General features: G+C 39.4%; 1 protein-coding gene across 3 annotated transcripts in view; it reads right to left on the minus strand.

Annotated features, from left to right (window-relative positions):
• Positions 1-2,427: 2,427 nt before the first annotated feature.
• COMMD1 (copper metabolism domain containing 1) overlaps positions 2,428-16,618 on the minus strand; it is a 264,032-nt gene continuing 249,841 nt past the window's right edge. For all 3 annotated transcript variants that reach the window (XM_072635456.1, XM_072635458.1, XM_072635457.1), the window contains one exon: positions 2,428-2,650. In XM_072635456.1, coding sequence (XP_072491557.1) covers positions 2,543-2,650 — 108 coding nt within the window. In that variant the 3' untranslated portion in view covers positions 2,428-2,542. The remainder of the gene's footprint in view (positions 2,651-16,618) is intronic.

The following is a 16,618-nucleotide window of genomic DNA, read 5'->3' on the forward strand; positions in this document are numbered from 1 at the left end:
TAAATTAAAGGAATGAAAGTAAAGAAATGAAGTTTTAATACATTTCAGGCATCAGTCAGTTGATGAGGGAACTAACAGGACAACAGTACCCCAAATGCTGTCAGGTGAGTTGGGTTTCTGTGAGATTGGTAGATATAGGTATCTAACACACACACACACACACGCACGCACGCACGCACGCACACACACACACACACACACACACACACACTAAACCCTATACACAAAACTGGCCCTGAGAAAGAACCAAGAATCTCCTGCTCCTCATCAGTATTTGGGCTCATCAGCTGAAACATGTATTTTAAAACTTCATTGGAAAGGCTAATGCTGTCTCTTGGTCTAAAAATGTTCCTGAGATCATTTGTGACATGGTGTTTATTGCCCCACCATTCCTCCTGTCTCCACCAAGGTCATTACTGGAAGATATTATCTGGGCTAAGAACTATGGATCACCATGTTTTGCTATGCTTAAAATTTCATAGTTGTAAGTACCCTCAGAGATTGACCCATTCAGTCCATACTTGAGCCAGAATCCTCTTTATAACAGTTTTAACAAATGGTCAAATAGCTTCTACTCCTCTGCTCCAAGCAGAATTCTTCTAATGTTGAATCATAAAGATAGGAGACAAAAAGCAAAAATATGGGAATTTCTGGATAAGCTAATACCTGGTGGGCATGTTGACCATTTATATTCTATTTCTCATCTTTATTGAAGCTGGTAAAGATGCTTCTGTGCCTAGGCTCATGCAAAGGTCCTGCAAACCCTACAATCCAAATAATAAACTCATTAAAGAAGACTAAGAGTCAACCAAGTGGTGCAAGCGTGTATTATTTCTTCTGTTGAATGGCAGAGGAAGCAAACCTATAGTTTTTGATTCTTCTTCATTTCTTTTGGAAAATCAGGTGTATTCTCTGTGGCGTTTTTACCACTTGCCCAGAGTTTCAGTTAAAAGGTAAAAGGCCTTTCAAAGCACAGGTCTTCTCACGTGTCTGCTACTGAACACTCAGCACAGCTACAAATCTGAGCTCTGTTATGGTTACGTGGGATGTTCCCAAAGATGTATCTTCCTTGAGAGCTTGTGAATAAATAATCAGTATGTAACGATGATTCATCTTTCCCTAGATTTCAGGTAAAAAAAAGGAATGGGACCCAAATCTCATGGCTCCACAGGTCAAACCACAAACCATTCTAAACTTTTTGATAATGTGGGTTCATGATGTTTGCGGAAAGGCCACACATAGGTCCTATTTAAATGTCTCTGGCTATTTTTTGCTAACTGCCTGGATGGTTTTAATCAGGGAGGAAGTCAACATTTTGAGCTTGGGTGGCTTCTTAAAGTGTCTCTAGAAAAATAGCTCAAGGGGAGAAGATGTCTCCTTGCCATGGAGTGAGCTCATTAGAAATGACACACATTGTCATCAGCAGACCTATAATACCACATTTTTAACACAGTACATCCTAAGGGAATTGTGGTTTCAAATCTTATCAACGCTAGGTGGCTAAACCTGTTAATCAATGGCCATTGTCTCAAAGGCCTTACTTGTGGCTGTATTCCTGAACTTTGGTCCAAAATTTGATATAATTTTTCTGCTAGAGCCTGCTTTTTCTTATTCAGCTTGAAGGAGGGTAGGAAAGCCATCATAACAGCTTTTGCTGAAGAAGACAAATTGTACCATAGCAACCTACTCTTTGTCCCTTCACCCTAATGTGAGTGAGAGACTCCATTCAGGCCCAGCTGAGGCTAGCCACAGGAGCCTAAGATCACCAAATTAAGCTAAAATGTAAGGTTAACTCAGAGTTGGCCCAAATGCCTGAATCAGTTTCAAAGTTTTCTTGCATTTCCTTTGGGTCCTTTGGATTGGATATAGCCTAAGCTTGTGGCAGACTCCCCTAACAATTCTACTTAGCTGGACCTGGGTTTTGGGGGCTACTTTGGAACTAGAAAAGCCCCCAATGTAAGATCAATGGTAAAGGTACTAAATGGAAGCCCTCAGTTGAATCTATATAATAGAAAGATTTTTCTCTTAATCTTAATTCTCTTAATAATGTTTACCATGGTTACATCATTTGTCTCAAAAGTTTCTTAACGCCCTTCATTTTCCATATCCACTGAAACAAAACAGGAGGGTGGGCAGAGGTTCTTAACTTATGCCCCACAGACTCCCAAAGTATCTGTGGAGAGATTTTAAGGGAGTACATGAATTTTTTTTATTTTGATAACTGTATTAAATATAGTTTGTTTCCTTTGTAATCCTATGTATTTTATTTCATGCATTTAAAAACAAGACTCTGAGAAGTGGTCCAGTGGCTTCACCAGACTGCTCAAGAGGTTCAGGGGAAAAAAGTTTTAATCCCTACTCTAGAGCCCCCTCCACCTCATCCCACCCCCTATCATCCCTGCACCCAAGCAAAGCAAACAGGCAGTATTCTGGTTTGAGAATTTATTGCAGTGGAATGTCATAGAGGAAACAGATAAATGGTTAGAACTTCAGGTGGCTCCCACTGTGAAGTCCCTAACTTCTTCCAAAATCATCTCCGTGGTTAGGCTGGGTTTGTCAGGGTGTTGATACTGTCTTCCACTTCAGTGAGCTTCTTCAGGATTTGGTTGAGCTTGACTTCATCAAACTCCAAACACAGACATTCAGATTCCTAGAAAACATAAGGGGATGTCATTTTAAAGGAACAAGTCTTAGGAAGTCAAGTACTGTATAATACAAAGAAAGGCAGAAAAACATTCCCTGATCTTAAGGAACCAACCGGGAAGCTAATATGCAGACAATTGCATACTGGTACAATGAGGTAATCTCATAAAGGAGGGAGAAAGGTTTCTTGCAGAAAGTGGGATTTTAGCTAGGATCTGAAGGAAATCAGGGAGGGAGGAAATGGCAAGGAAGCCTGTGTCACTGGATTACAGAATAATATATGATGGTGAGTAAGGTGTAAGAAGAGCAGAAAGGTAGGAAGGGGCCAGGCTCTGAAAGATTTGAAAGCGTAATACCTTTATGGTTGACTTTATATATATTTTATTCTATATCTGATCCTAGAGTCCATATCGTTTACTAAATGGGGGTAAGGGAATGGTTGGGCAATATACAGGCCCACCAGACTGCTTAAGGCCAGTATAGGGCAGGTTTCTTAGGATCTAAGACCTTGGCACAGAACCCTGAGTGTCCTTCCTAAGAAAGGCTGTCTCTGTTCCCAGGTAGAGGAAAACATCTAAGCATTTAGGATGAAATGGTTACACATTGGTATGTAAATATCAGACTGGGCTTCCTAAAGCTATGAAATCTGCTACATTACAGTATAAAGGAAAAAATGTTGGGCAGGAAAACTGGGTTCTGGTTACAACTCCGTCACAGATCAGTCGTGTTACCCTGAGAAGATCTCACTGAATCTTTGGGTCCCAGTTTCTTCATCCAGAAAATTCTCAGGTTGAACTAAATGACTTCAAAGATTTGTTCCAGTGCTAAGATCTTATAAGTCTATACTGTAAAAATGGCATAGAGATAATGTCCAGAAAAGATATAATGAGGTCCTGAATTAAGGCGATGGCAGTGAGAACGGAAAGCAGGGAACATAGAAGCAAAAGATTTTAGAAGTAAAATCCTCCCTCCAAACTTGACAACTGATTTTATGTAGGTGAGGAGAGAGGGGGAAGTGTTTAAGGTAAATCAGAGGTCTGAAGTATGTACAACTGGCAGAGGGGAGATCCTATTAATAGAATTAGGAAAGGTAGGAGGAGGCACGGATTTTAAGGAGAAAAATGAGTTTAAAAATACTTTCTGATTTTTTTAACTATGTCAACTATATGTTTCAGGATTTCAGAATCCTACTATCAAATGGTCAATAGGTGAAGGAACTGGGAATGTTTAGTTTGAGAAGAAAACCCTGGACAACCTAACTTTCTTCAATTCTCAGCTAAAATCTCACTTTCGGTAAGAAGCCTTTCCTGGTCCCCCTTAATAATGCTAGTATCTCCCCTCTGAGATGACCTCTAATTTATCTAATTATTTCTTGTTTGTTCATCGTTGTTTGCCTGTTGTCTCCTCCATTAGAATATGAGGCCAAGGACTATTTTTGCTTTTCTTTATATTCCTGGCTCTTAGCACAGTACCTGGAACACAGCAGGCACTTAATAAATGCTTACTGACCTGATTTGAATAGAAAAGCCTAGCACAAGGAAGGACTTCGCAACAACTAAAGCTAACTAATTAACTATGGAAAAAGCTGCCTCCAAAGCAGTTGTCTCTAGTGGAATCTAATCAGAAGCTAGATGACCACTTGTTGGGAATGTGGTAGGGAGAATTCTTACCTGGGTGCAAGGAAGATACCTTCCAACTCCAAGATACTATGATTAGCTGTAAGTAGTGTTAATGAGAGTTAAAAATCTTCCCCATGCATGGATGGGTCAGTCCATTAAAAGAAGCTTGATTAGGGGAGGCCCACCCACACTTTTTGTTCATTTTCTAATGAGGCACTGGTTCTCAAGGGCCCTCTGGCAGTGAAATGTGTGTAAATACTCTGAAGTGAGGTTTTACTTGGGGGCTTACTCATTGGAAATGTTTGTTTGGCCAGATAAGACTCTGGACATCCACTAAGGACACCCTCCCCCCCCCCCCCCCCCGCCCCCCCAGCTTTGAAAACCCAGAGGTTGGTGCTTCTCTCTCTAGTAACTATGTATGTATTGCTTATGGTCAGATAGTTGGAAGCCCTGTCTGTTGGTTGATCTTTATTTCTCTGTTTGTACTTTTTTCTGAAGTTCAGGGTGCTGACTTTTTTCCCCCAAACTATACGAATGATACATACGCTTGATTAAAGTGATTGCTGACCCCTCAAAAGCTGCCTTTCTTTTAGAAAAGCAGATCTAAGAACCTGTGATATCAGGCCATCCTGGCTGTGTCAGGGTGCTTGCTTTTACACTATACAACTTGCGTAGAAATGGACACAAAAACTTTACCTATGATTTACAGTCATTTCACTAACACTCTAGGTATTCTTTTCAGAAGCATGCCAAGAAGCAGCTCAGTGTTTCTTCTACCTCTTAAGCTAGGGATTCTGAATATGCTTGTGAAGAATCTTTGCTAAGGTTTCCTACAAATTAAACAAATGGGAGCTTGGATCTTCCATGTTTTGCTTTTGTATAAGTTTTTCAAAAGCTTCAACAAGGTATTAATAACTAATATCATAGATTTTGCCCATTCACAGTGACCAAGATGTTTGGGAACCATTTGGTTTGCTTGCAAATGGCTAAGATAATGCTGTTTAAAATAGCAACAACCACTTTTAGCCCTTGAATTTCCTTTCTTCCTACCAACCTGAATCTCTGACCTCTGTTTCCCTCTGTTGTATAACTAATCAAGCAAGAGAGTAAGATGACTGAGATATCAAGGAATAAGGGATTTGGAATGAGTGACAGTTAACCCTTTTCATTCTTCAAATGCTTGGAATTAGGTCCTATAGTCTATAGAAGAGATACACGTCACATGCAAACAAAAGTGAAACGTGGCTGAAAAGATCATAGGCTTTTAACCTGTTTTTATTCCATTAACTTAAAAATAAAGTACTTTCGTAACTATATTTTAATATAATTAATTACTTTTGTAATCCTATGTATTTTATTTTATGTATTTAAAAACATTATTGTGAGGAGGGGTTCATAACTCCCCAAAAGATTAAGAACCCTTGGACTAGATACTAGACCCTAGGGAAAATCAAAAAACTTTCAGATCTCAGATCACAATGTCTCCTGCTCCCTCCCCCATTTTATAAAAATGGACACCCACAATAGTCAAGCCCATTTCCCACTTGTCAGTGGCAGAGACAGAACTTTGATCTTCTTGAGAGCAAGGACCGTCTTTTACCTAGATGCATCCCCCAGTGCATAGCACAGTGACTGGCATCTAGCAGGTGCTTAATACATGTTTACTGTCTGACTGGAAAGCAAAATCTCTTTACATTCCCAATCCACTGCTCTTTCCACTCATACCACACTCTCCTCTCAATCCTACAAGACAGAACTATACTGTTGTTGTTTAGTCATGTCTGACTCGTCATGACCCTATTTGGGGTTGTCTTGGCAAAGATATTGGAGTGGTTTGCCATTTCCTTCTCCAGCTCATTTTACAGATGAGGAAACTGGTGCAGAATCAAATGACTTGTCCAGGGTCACACAGCTAGTAAGTGTCTGAGGTCAGATTTGAACTCAAGTCTTCTAGACTCCAGGCCCTGTGCTCTATCCACTATACAACCTAGCTGCCTGAGAATGGTACTAAGTAAGCAACAAACAGTTAAGGTTTTCTTGCTTCAAGTTGGTGAGGTCAGGAGTCCATTTTGCAAAAAGCATCCTATGCTGTTGTCATGGTGCTGACTCATACTGTGAGTCAACCACACCACCCCCCACCCCAGGGAGAAACTGCTGAAAGCAAGAAGAGCCTCCTTTCTGAAACACTTCCAAAGAGAGGGAGGGAGAAGACAGTTTTCCTTGTCTAAGGGGAGTACATCAGCCCTTCCCAGTACATGTCTGAGTAGAAGGGGCAGGGGAGTTGTCTAAGAATCACATTCTAAATCAGCTTGGGAACATGTCCAAGTTTCCATTTAATCCAAAACAAAAACCAATTTTAAACAAAGGAAGAATATTAATAATAGAAGCAGCTTATGTGCCTTAGCTGCACAAGGGGTTGTCTCCTTATGACAGGAGACTGAACTCATCCACCAACTCCAGCCAGTTCAAATTAAGTGAATGAATTTAAGAATGGGTTCCCCAAGGCTTGAATGTCTAGGGCTGTTTTTTAGTCTTAATGGGACATTTAGCTGGACTTAGACACAAACACATTTTTCAGCCTTTGATCTTTGTAACAATTGACTATAAATTAATAATTACATGGAACTTAACAGATTCAGGAAAAAGGGAGAAATAAAATAGTCAAGAAAAAAGTGTGAGTTGAACATTCTACTACTGTGGAAAACCAGGTTAAATAAACAGGAATTATTCTGTTTCCATGCATTTGGACAGAAGTCAGGGAGAACTCATAAGTGATCTGTGTCACTAGATAGCTTCACTCTGTAGTATGTTTCACAAGAACTCAAATCAGTTATTTCAATGGCAGAAGTTAACCTTAAGGGAGTTCAGTACTTTTTTTCCTCCTTCTCTTTTGGAGTGGCCCTGTGGGCGCATAAGCATGTTGAATTCCCAGAATGGAAACTTGCTCTACTGATATAGATCAGCAACTTGTCTGAAATTTCAAATCTTAGAATCCCCTGGGACATAGGGAGATGAAATGATTTGCCTGGGATTACCCAGACAATGTGTATCACAGGCAAGACCTGAAGCCAGCTCATCCTGATTTCAAGGATGGCCCTTCATGTGCTAAACTCTGCCATCTCTCAGAGGCTTTTCAAGCAAAATATATGTCTTGGGGGGAGGGTGGGGAGAGAGAGGTAGGGAGAGAAGGATTAAATAGTAGAAGAAAAACACAAGCTAGATGCATATGGCACTTCTAAACTCCAACAGACTTTTAATCTTCCGTATACTCACAGGTTTTAGAACATTATTACTTCGTTAGAATAGAGGACTTTTCAAGTGGGTACTCCCTCAAATAGCCTAACTTCCCAGCTCCTTAACTGCCTCAAGTCCTACTCCTTCATTCCATCTCAGCCACACACAAGGATGGGTGATCAATGAACCAACAACTATTTATTATGTACCTACTATGTGCCAGGCACTGTGCTAGGTGAGGGGGATACAAATGCAAAGAAGGAAACAATCCCAACATTCAATAAACTTTACATTCTAATGGAGGAGACAAGTGCGTATATAAATATAACAAGGATAATAATAACATTTATTTAGTGCTTAAACATTCACAAAGTGCCTTATAAATATTATCTCATTTTATGCTAACAACTCTCAGAAGTAGGTACTATTATCCCCATTTTAGAGATGAGGAAACAGAAGCAGAGAGAGGTTAAGTGACGTGCTCAGGGTCACACAGCTAGTCGTCTGCTGCTCAGTTGGAATCGGTTGACTCCCAGTCCAGCACTATGCCACCTAGCCGTATCAATATCAAGTTAATACACACATATATAAACACAGAATTAAATGCAAGGTACTTTCGAAGGGAGGGCACTAGCAGCTGGGTGGATTAGGAAAACTGTATTCTGATGGAATGGTCACACCCTGGACTTCATCATTACCCAAAAGTGTTACCTTTAGCATCCCAGGATTCCCTGTGCCTCATTCCCCCTCCCACACTTCTTCACTCTGATCAGGCCCTCCTACTGTTCCACTTCTGAGGGCTTTCTAGACCTCACAGTTATCCAGTGAAAATCCATGGGATCTTCTGCTCTCGAATCCTGCACCCCCTTGTCCTGGTGCTGCTCACCCCTTGTTAGATACCAGCCTTGGTTTATTACTGCCATCCTCTATGATTTCTGAAAAGACACAACTGCTGGTGACCTAAAGGATGACAGAGAAATATATCCTGGGTAGAAGAAGTAACCTACACCACAACACTAACAGTCTACTAGAGACAAGAAATGATGCAGCATTTGCAAGGGTAAGCAGATGGACTGGACAACACTGGTATCTATGAAATGTTAAGAGATCTAAAGAAAGACCTCCTACCTCCTACCATCTAGAGGATCCAGTGAGGAGAATTCATGGGGAAAAAAAAATAAAAATTGTACAGATGGGTTGCAATCTGAACCACAGGAGGGAGTATCTACATGAGGGAGATCATATACCTATTGGAGTACTACAACCCTTTGAGGTAGACAGTACAAGCATTATTACTATCTTTTTTTCAGATGAGGAAACTCAGGCTCAGGAAAGTTTAGTGACTTGCCAAAGCTCCACAGACAGTCAGTGTCAGAGCCAATACTACTGGAACCAGGTTTTCCAACTCTAACCTCAGGGCTTTCCCCATGACATCACAGTGCAGCTGGGCCTCTGGCTTCCTGGAGTAGTGTACTTTCTACTCTACATAGTCATAGCATCCTAGGCTAACAGAGCTGGAAGGGACCTCCAAGGTCATCTAGTCCAAACTCCTAATTTTACAGATGAATTAACTGAGGCCCAATGAGGTGAACTGACTTGTCCAAGCTCACACAGGTAAGCTGCTTCTCATGTTTTCTGTTCTCTTTCCCCAACAATGTACACAGAAACCATTCAACATTTTTGTGAAACTATGTTTGATAATGAGCCAAGATAATTGCAAAGGACCAATACTCAAAAACATTATCCACCTCCAAAGAGGGAACTATGAATGCTGATTGAAGCATGCTTTTTTTTAACTTTATTTTCCTTGTTTTGTTTTTCTGCCTGTGTTTTCTTTTGCAACATGGCTAACATGGAAACATGTTTTACATGGCTCACATGTGTAATTGATAACAAATTACTCGCCTTCTCAAGAAGAAGGGAAGGGCATGTAGTTTTTACATGTAATTGGGAAATATTTAATGAAATAAAAAATCTCAATAAAAAGAAACCATGTCTGAAACTCTATTAAGAAGGATCAGCATAAGCCTGTAATGCCAATAATATATTTTGCAAAGAATTTAAGGATTTATCGCAGAAGAGACATTGGGCTTTGTTCAAGTTTTGTGTTTGCTTAGGGCGACCTAGAACAAGTTGGTCAAACTTGTTGTTTATCCTGCCAGTGGCAAAAGACTGAAGAAAAGCCTTCAACACCTGAATTTTAAAAAAATAAAAAAGAAAGTCATCTTTCCTATTCTTGGTTTGATTGGAAAGGAACTAGAAAAATTGAGGGAACTCCAACTACCTATATTTAAGTATCTGGGCAAGTATTCTTCAACTCAATAAACATTTATTAAGCACCGTATGGACAAAGCATTGCAGAACAGCCCCTGCCCACAACGAACTTCCATTATATTGGAAGGGAGGATGTGCATTTATGTGAGTAAATGTAAAATATATGTATGGGGTAGGAAAGGAGCAACAACTGCAGAAAATCAGGAAAGGCCTTATGCAGGAGGCATCCGTGACAAATCCTGAAGGAAGGGCAGCCTGTGCAAAAGCAAGGAGGTGGGAAATGGAGTATTATATGTGTGGCACAGCAAGGAGGTCAGTTTGGTTGGACTGCAGAGTACTTGAGGGGAAGAAATGTGAAACCAGTCTGGAAATAAAGATTGGAGTCAGACTGTGAAAGGCTTCCATGCCCAACAGAAGAATGTATCTTTCATCCTAGAGGCAATAAGGTACAACCAAAGCTTCTTAGGCAGGGAATGACATTCTCAGCCTAGATAAGAAGCATTTATTAAATACTTCCTATGACTAGGCACTGTGCTAAGTACTGGGGATACAAAGAAAGACATAAAACAATCCCTCTCCTTGTCTAGTAGCTCACAGTATTTTATACATATACATACATATAAATGCATGCACATGTTTATAGGTATGTATGTATAATATATATAAATGTGCATATATACACAAGATAAATTGGGGGTATTTTCAGAGAGAAGGCATGAAGATTAAAGAGGACAGGGAAAGGCTTCTGGCAGAATTTTAGCGAGGACTTGAAGTAAGCCAGAGAAGTCAGGAGGTACTGATGAGGACAGAGAGAGTTCCAGGCACGGAGGACAGTCAATAAACATGTTCAGAGTTGAGAAATGGAACAGCCAGGAGGCCAGCATTACTGGATCACAGAGTATGTGGAGGAAGGAAAATATGAGAAGACTGTAATGACAGGAAGGAATCAGGTTATAAAGAGGATTTTATATTTGATCCTTAGGGAGCCACAACAGGAGCGGAGTGACGAGAGAGGAGGAGTAACAGGGTCAGATCTGCACTTCAGGAAGATCACTTTCATAGCAGAACAGAGGGCAGACTAGAGAGGGAAGAGATTTGAGGCAGGGAGATTCACTAGCAGGTTAAATATAGTAGTACACGCATGAGGTGATGAGAGCCCAGACCAGGGTGGTGGCAGTGTCAGAGAAAAGAAAAGAGTGTAGAGAAGACTTGTTGTGAAGGTAGAATGGATAGGCTTTGGTAACAGACTGGATGGGGTGGGAGAGCAATGAGTCAAGGATGAAAACAGGGAAATTAGGAAGAGAGGAGGGTTTGGAGAAAAGATAATGAGTTTAGTTTGTGATATGTTGAGTTTAAGATGTCCAATAAGCAGTTGAAGACCCAAGACTGTCAAGAGAGAGTTTATACCTGAATAAATAGATATAGGCATCATCTATATCAGAGATGATCACTCAATCAATGGGAGCTGATGAGTCATCAAAAGAAAGAGGACAGAGGGAGAAGTGAAAAGGTCCTAGGGCAGAGCTCTGGGAACTACCTACATGTAACTTGAACCTAAATTGCTTGTTTATCTGTAAAAGGAGGGTTTGGATTAAATGACTTCTAAAATCATTTCTAGTTCTCATGATCATGTGACAGAAATGGTTTTTGATTGATACTGTTTTTTAACAATAATGATTAGTTATACACAACTTGAAGCCAAAAGAAGAGCAGTACGAGTCAGGAGCCATGTTATAAAGGGAAGAAGTGAAGGAGGGATGAGGCAGTGGAGGCAATGCTTGCAAACAACCTCTTCTAGAACTCTGCTGCAAAAAGAGAGATGTATGGTGAAGTGTTGAGGAGATGACAAGGTCAAGTTTGGTGAGCATGAGAGACACTGATTGTATTTCTAGAAAGCAGAAAAGGAGCCAACGGATAAGGAGAGATAGAAGATTATAGACTGAGAGAAGAGCAGACAAGTGGCCAAAAGGATAAGATCCCAGGGGAGATGGAAGTAAACAGGTTGGCTTTTGTAAGGGGTTTAGAAAGGTTTAAGTAGAGAAAAGGCTGAAGGGTGGTTGATTATAGCACTGGTTATCAGAATAGAGATGCAAACAGTGAGGAACGTTAGTGGACAAATGATGAAAAACCTTACCAATACTAAGAAAGACTGGGTATTCATGAGGTAAATAGCAATCTAAGTTTAATGTTTTGCATAATCATTTTAAACTAGCTAAGTAAAATGATATATAGTAGGGATAAATATGATTCTTGCAGCTGAGTTAGAAAAATAAACTTTATAAGTGTAAGATGGGGAGATGTGGCTAACAGATCATCTGAGCAAAAACTTGGGGGAGATGGTTGGGTTTCACGCTCCATATTAGTTAACAGCGTTAAAAAGCAGCTAACAGAATCATTATGATCTCGATTCCATTAAGGCACAGCTTCTAGGATAAGAATGGGATAGTCCCACTGTGGAGGGTTTATGGCCAGAAGCTATCTTGAGTACTATGTTCAAGGTTGAATACCACATTTAGGAAGAACATTGATAAACTATATATAAAGAGTACAGCTGAGAGCAACCAGAATAGTGAAGGGCCTTGAGTTCATGTTGTATGAGTATCTTTGTAGAAATGGGAATGTTTAGGATGGAGAGGAAAAGACTTAGTAGGTCATGATAGCTGTCTTCAAGTACTAAAAGGCTGTCATGTAGAAGAAGGATTATATTTGTTCTTCAAGGCCTCACAGAGCAGGACAAGGAGTAAGGTTGGGAGTTTCAAAGAGGAAAATTTAGATTTGATGTTAGAAAGAACTTCTAAGAACCAAAGCTTTTGAAAAGCAGAATGGAATGCTCTAGGATGTAGTGAATATCTGTTTCCCATACACTACATCAATCATCCAAGTAGAGGTACTTAAGGAAAGGTTGAATGATGGAAGTTAAGGTCTCTTCCAATCCTATGGTTCTGTGACTCTTACAGAAGGCAATAGAAATATCCAAACATTTCTCTTTCTGAGATGCAAAAGCTGAAGTCACAAAATTATAAGACACCACTGAGAGGTCATCTCGTCCAGTGGTATCAAACTCAAATAGAAACTGGATGCCACTAATCCCAACATAAGGATCCCTATGGGCAACAAGCTGACTTAAGTTTTAAAATATATGGTTATCTATGTCTTCTTGCGTTTTTATTTATTTTGTTAACTATATCCCAGTTTTAATCTGGTTCAGCAGCAATGGGAAGGACCTGCAGGCCATGTCTGACACCTCCAATCTCCTCCATCACTCTCCTTTCAGGCAGGACCACAATAAAGCACTCCAAACCAACAAAACCAAATCTGTTTGTTAAAGACCTCTAGAAAAAGATAATATGTAACCTTTCTAAGTTAATTGATAAACCCAATTAACCACGGAATCAGACATTTTTACCCATTCTCTAGCCTAAATTTCTCATGCCTCAGTTTAAGATAATTTCTTCAACAAAGGCAAAGTCTGCTTATTTTAGTCTATATAAATATTTCAAATGTTTGAAAAAAGGATTACATTACCCCTCAGCTTTCACTTCTCCATACCAAATGATAGATTTGTATCTCTTATGCAACTGGAACTTTTTTTAGCTTAAGAGAATAAAAGAATCTGGTGGCATATGATAACTGTCTTCATACATTACAAGGACTGTCTTGTGGAAGAGAATGAAGGTCCACAGGCAGAACCAGACTTAGTGGGTAAGAATGAGAGTGAAGTAGATTCCAACTTCATAAGGAAACACTTTCTGGTATTACCACTGTCCAAAAACCCAATGCACTACCTTAAGAAGTAATGACTTCTCCATCACCGAAAAAGATCAAGCAGAGGCTAGATGGCCACAGCTCCTATATTAGGTGAGAGATTGGACTAGCCGACCACTAAGGTCCCTTCCAAACCTAAGATTCTATGATCTCATTGCCTAGGCCTGTAAACATGTTCTGAGAAATTTTCCGAGAGGACAACTTTGCATCAGTACAACTTGAAAATAACAAAGCAATGAGGAATTATGATTTGTTAGACCCAAGAGGCAAGCCAATTGAAATACCTCTGTCTCCAGCATCAAAATACATTTTCAGTACAGTTTCCACAGTCACGCTAATGCTCTTGTAAAGTTCTCATAAAACTTTATCCTTTCTTTATGGGTCAGAGTTAACATTCTGATGCAGCTTTGGAAAGATTTATCTTGCTTTCATTTTTTCTTTTTCTTAATAGGAGTGGTGGGGTAAGGGTTACAAAGAATCCTTCTGAATACTGCTAATTCTTTTTCAATTCCACTGGATCCACCACTTTGAGATTTTCACCAAGCTTAGAGATCCTGAGCAAATGGCTAACACTTTCTGAGTCTGTTTCCTTCTTCTGCTTGTACCATCTACCTCACAGGACTTTTGTGGGAATCGAATGAATGAAGATAAAATACTTCGCAGCCCTGCAACTCTGTAAATATAAACTCTCATTATCATTCCTGTTGTACTTGTGGACTTTGTACACAACTAGACGTAGTGGGTAGTTCTTATTTCACAAAAACGTCCTCTGACTTAATTTCTTAACTTCAGAGGGATTCTGTGCCAAGCGTAAACTTGGACAGTAAGACATCTTTCAAGTTATTCTTCCATAAACTTATATTAACCTCTTGCCTTGAGAGTCTTCTGCAAATCTATGTCCTCTATGTTATATAATGATTTAAAAAGTTTGATTGATGGCTGGAGTAAGGTAACTTGTTATCAATGCCAAAATCAGAAATGGCGACCTGGAGGCCAAGAGACCTTCATAAATGTTAAGGACTGTTGGATGGAAGAAGGAATGAGACACCATAAAACCAGTGGGTAAGAATTACATGGAAGCAGATTTCAGTTCAATAAAACAAAACAAAACAAAACAAAACTTTACCACCTTAAAAAAGGTCTGAGAAAAGGTTCAAGTCATGATAAATGTGAAGAACTTAGAAAAACATCGGAAGAATCATGAAGTGATGCAGAGTGAAGAAAGCAAAGTCAAAAAAACAATACATACAATGACTTTAATGTACAAAAGTCCACAGTGAGGGGTCAAATACAAGTCAATGTCGGTGCTCTCCTGTTACATTTAAAAGACACATCTCTTTTGTTAAGTATTGATTAACTGTTTTGGAGGAATTTACTTTGAAAAGAATGTTGTCTATTGTGAAAAATTATATTGACAAATTGAAAAAATAAGCTTTAGATGCAAAAGAAGGAAAAAGTTAAAATAATTTAAGGTTATGAAACTATTCACCACTCATTTACCTGAATGTCCCACTTGCAGGGTTAAAATAATCATATCGAATCCTCAAGTTAGAAGAGATTTCAGAAACCAGAGAGTCCCACCAATACTTGAGCAATCACCTCTACAATATCTCCAAAGGGATATCTCAGCCTCTGTCTAAAGAATGACAGTGGAGAAGCCACTGAAATGACCCATTCCACTTTTGGATAGCTCTGAGAGGAAGTTTTTCCTTATATCAAATCTCCATTTATCTCTGAAAATTCTATCCATTGCTCCTAGTTCTGCCCTCTTGGGTCAAGTAGAATAAATCGAATCCTTCTTCCACAGGGTAGCTTTTCTAACACCTGAAGACAGGTATTGTGTAGAGCCACATGTGGCCTTGAGGCCACAGGTTTCCTGCCCCTGGTATAGAGCCTGCCTGAATATTTTCTTCTTCAGGCAGTCTAAACATTCATTCCCAGTTCCTTCAATTGATTCTTATTTGGCACGAACCATTCTGGTCACCCACTAGCAAATCAATGTCTTTCCTAAATGGCAGCATTCAGAACCAGACACAACACTATAGCTGTTGTCTAGTACTATATGTATATAGTACTAGGCATATATATATATATATATATATATATATATCACTTCCTTATTCCTAGAATTTATATGTCTTCTTCCTCACATCATATGTCTAATAACGTAGCAATCTGATTGACTCAGGTGACCCAGAGTCTCTTGAATCCATCCCACTATTCCTAATTCTATTGCTGCCATGTTAATATAGGCCATTAATATTATGTAACTGGACTACTAATATAGCCTGCTAAATGATCTCCTGGATTCTATTCCCTCCCCCTGCAAATCCATCCTTCATACAGCACCAGATTAATATCCTTAATACAGAAATATAATCATGTCGCTCACTTTTCTGTTCAAAACCTTTCAATGGCTATCCAATAATGTCCAGATTCCTAACCCTGCTATTCAAGGTCCTCCACATCTTGATGCCTCCTTACTTTTTTTAAGTTTATCTCCTAGTACTCCTGTTCATGAAGATCATACTCCAGCTAAATTGAGACTATCTGCTATCACTTGTACAAGTATTATGCTGTCCCATTTTGCTCATATCATTCTCTATGCCTTCTCCATTATTTTTGCTTTTTAATATCCCCCCTATCATTCAAGACCTAGTTCAAACACTACCTTTTCCAGGATACCTTTCTTATTTTATGCTTTTTACTATATATGTATTTTTAAGGTTCTTTCTTCACATTAAAGGAATTGGGAGACTAAAACAAGTAGATTAAAACAAAAGCAAAAAATCTAAAACCCTTTGGTTTTAAATTAGGATGTTAATATTCTAAGGCTATAATCTTAGATAAGTCTTTAATTACCTATAGATACTCCATAGCTTTCATTATAAATCTGCTATTTTGTTCTCCATGTCCTTGTTGTCACGCTTCCTTCATCTTCTATCAATGATCAAGACATCAATATTACACCACTCCATGGTTCCCTCTTTCCATTGGAGAATTCTTCCCAGAATCTCCATTTTGAGCAAGTAGCCAGCCATTTTTCACTCCTTTACAGGCTCTCTCTACTCCTGGATCTCCAA

Source organism: Notamacropus eugenii, chromosome 1 (assembly GCF_028372415.1).
Source record: "Notamacropus eugenii isolate mMacEug1 chromosome 1, mMacEug1.pri_v2, whole genome shotgun sequence".
Taxonomy (NCBI): domain Eukaryota; kingdom Metazoa; phylum Chordata; class Mammalia; order Diprotodontia; family Macropodidae; genus Notamacropus; species Notamacropus eugenii.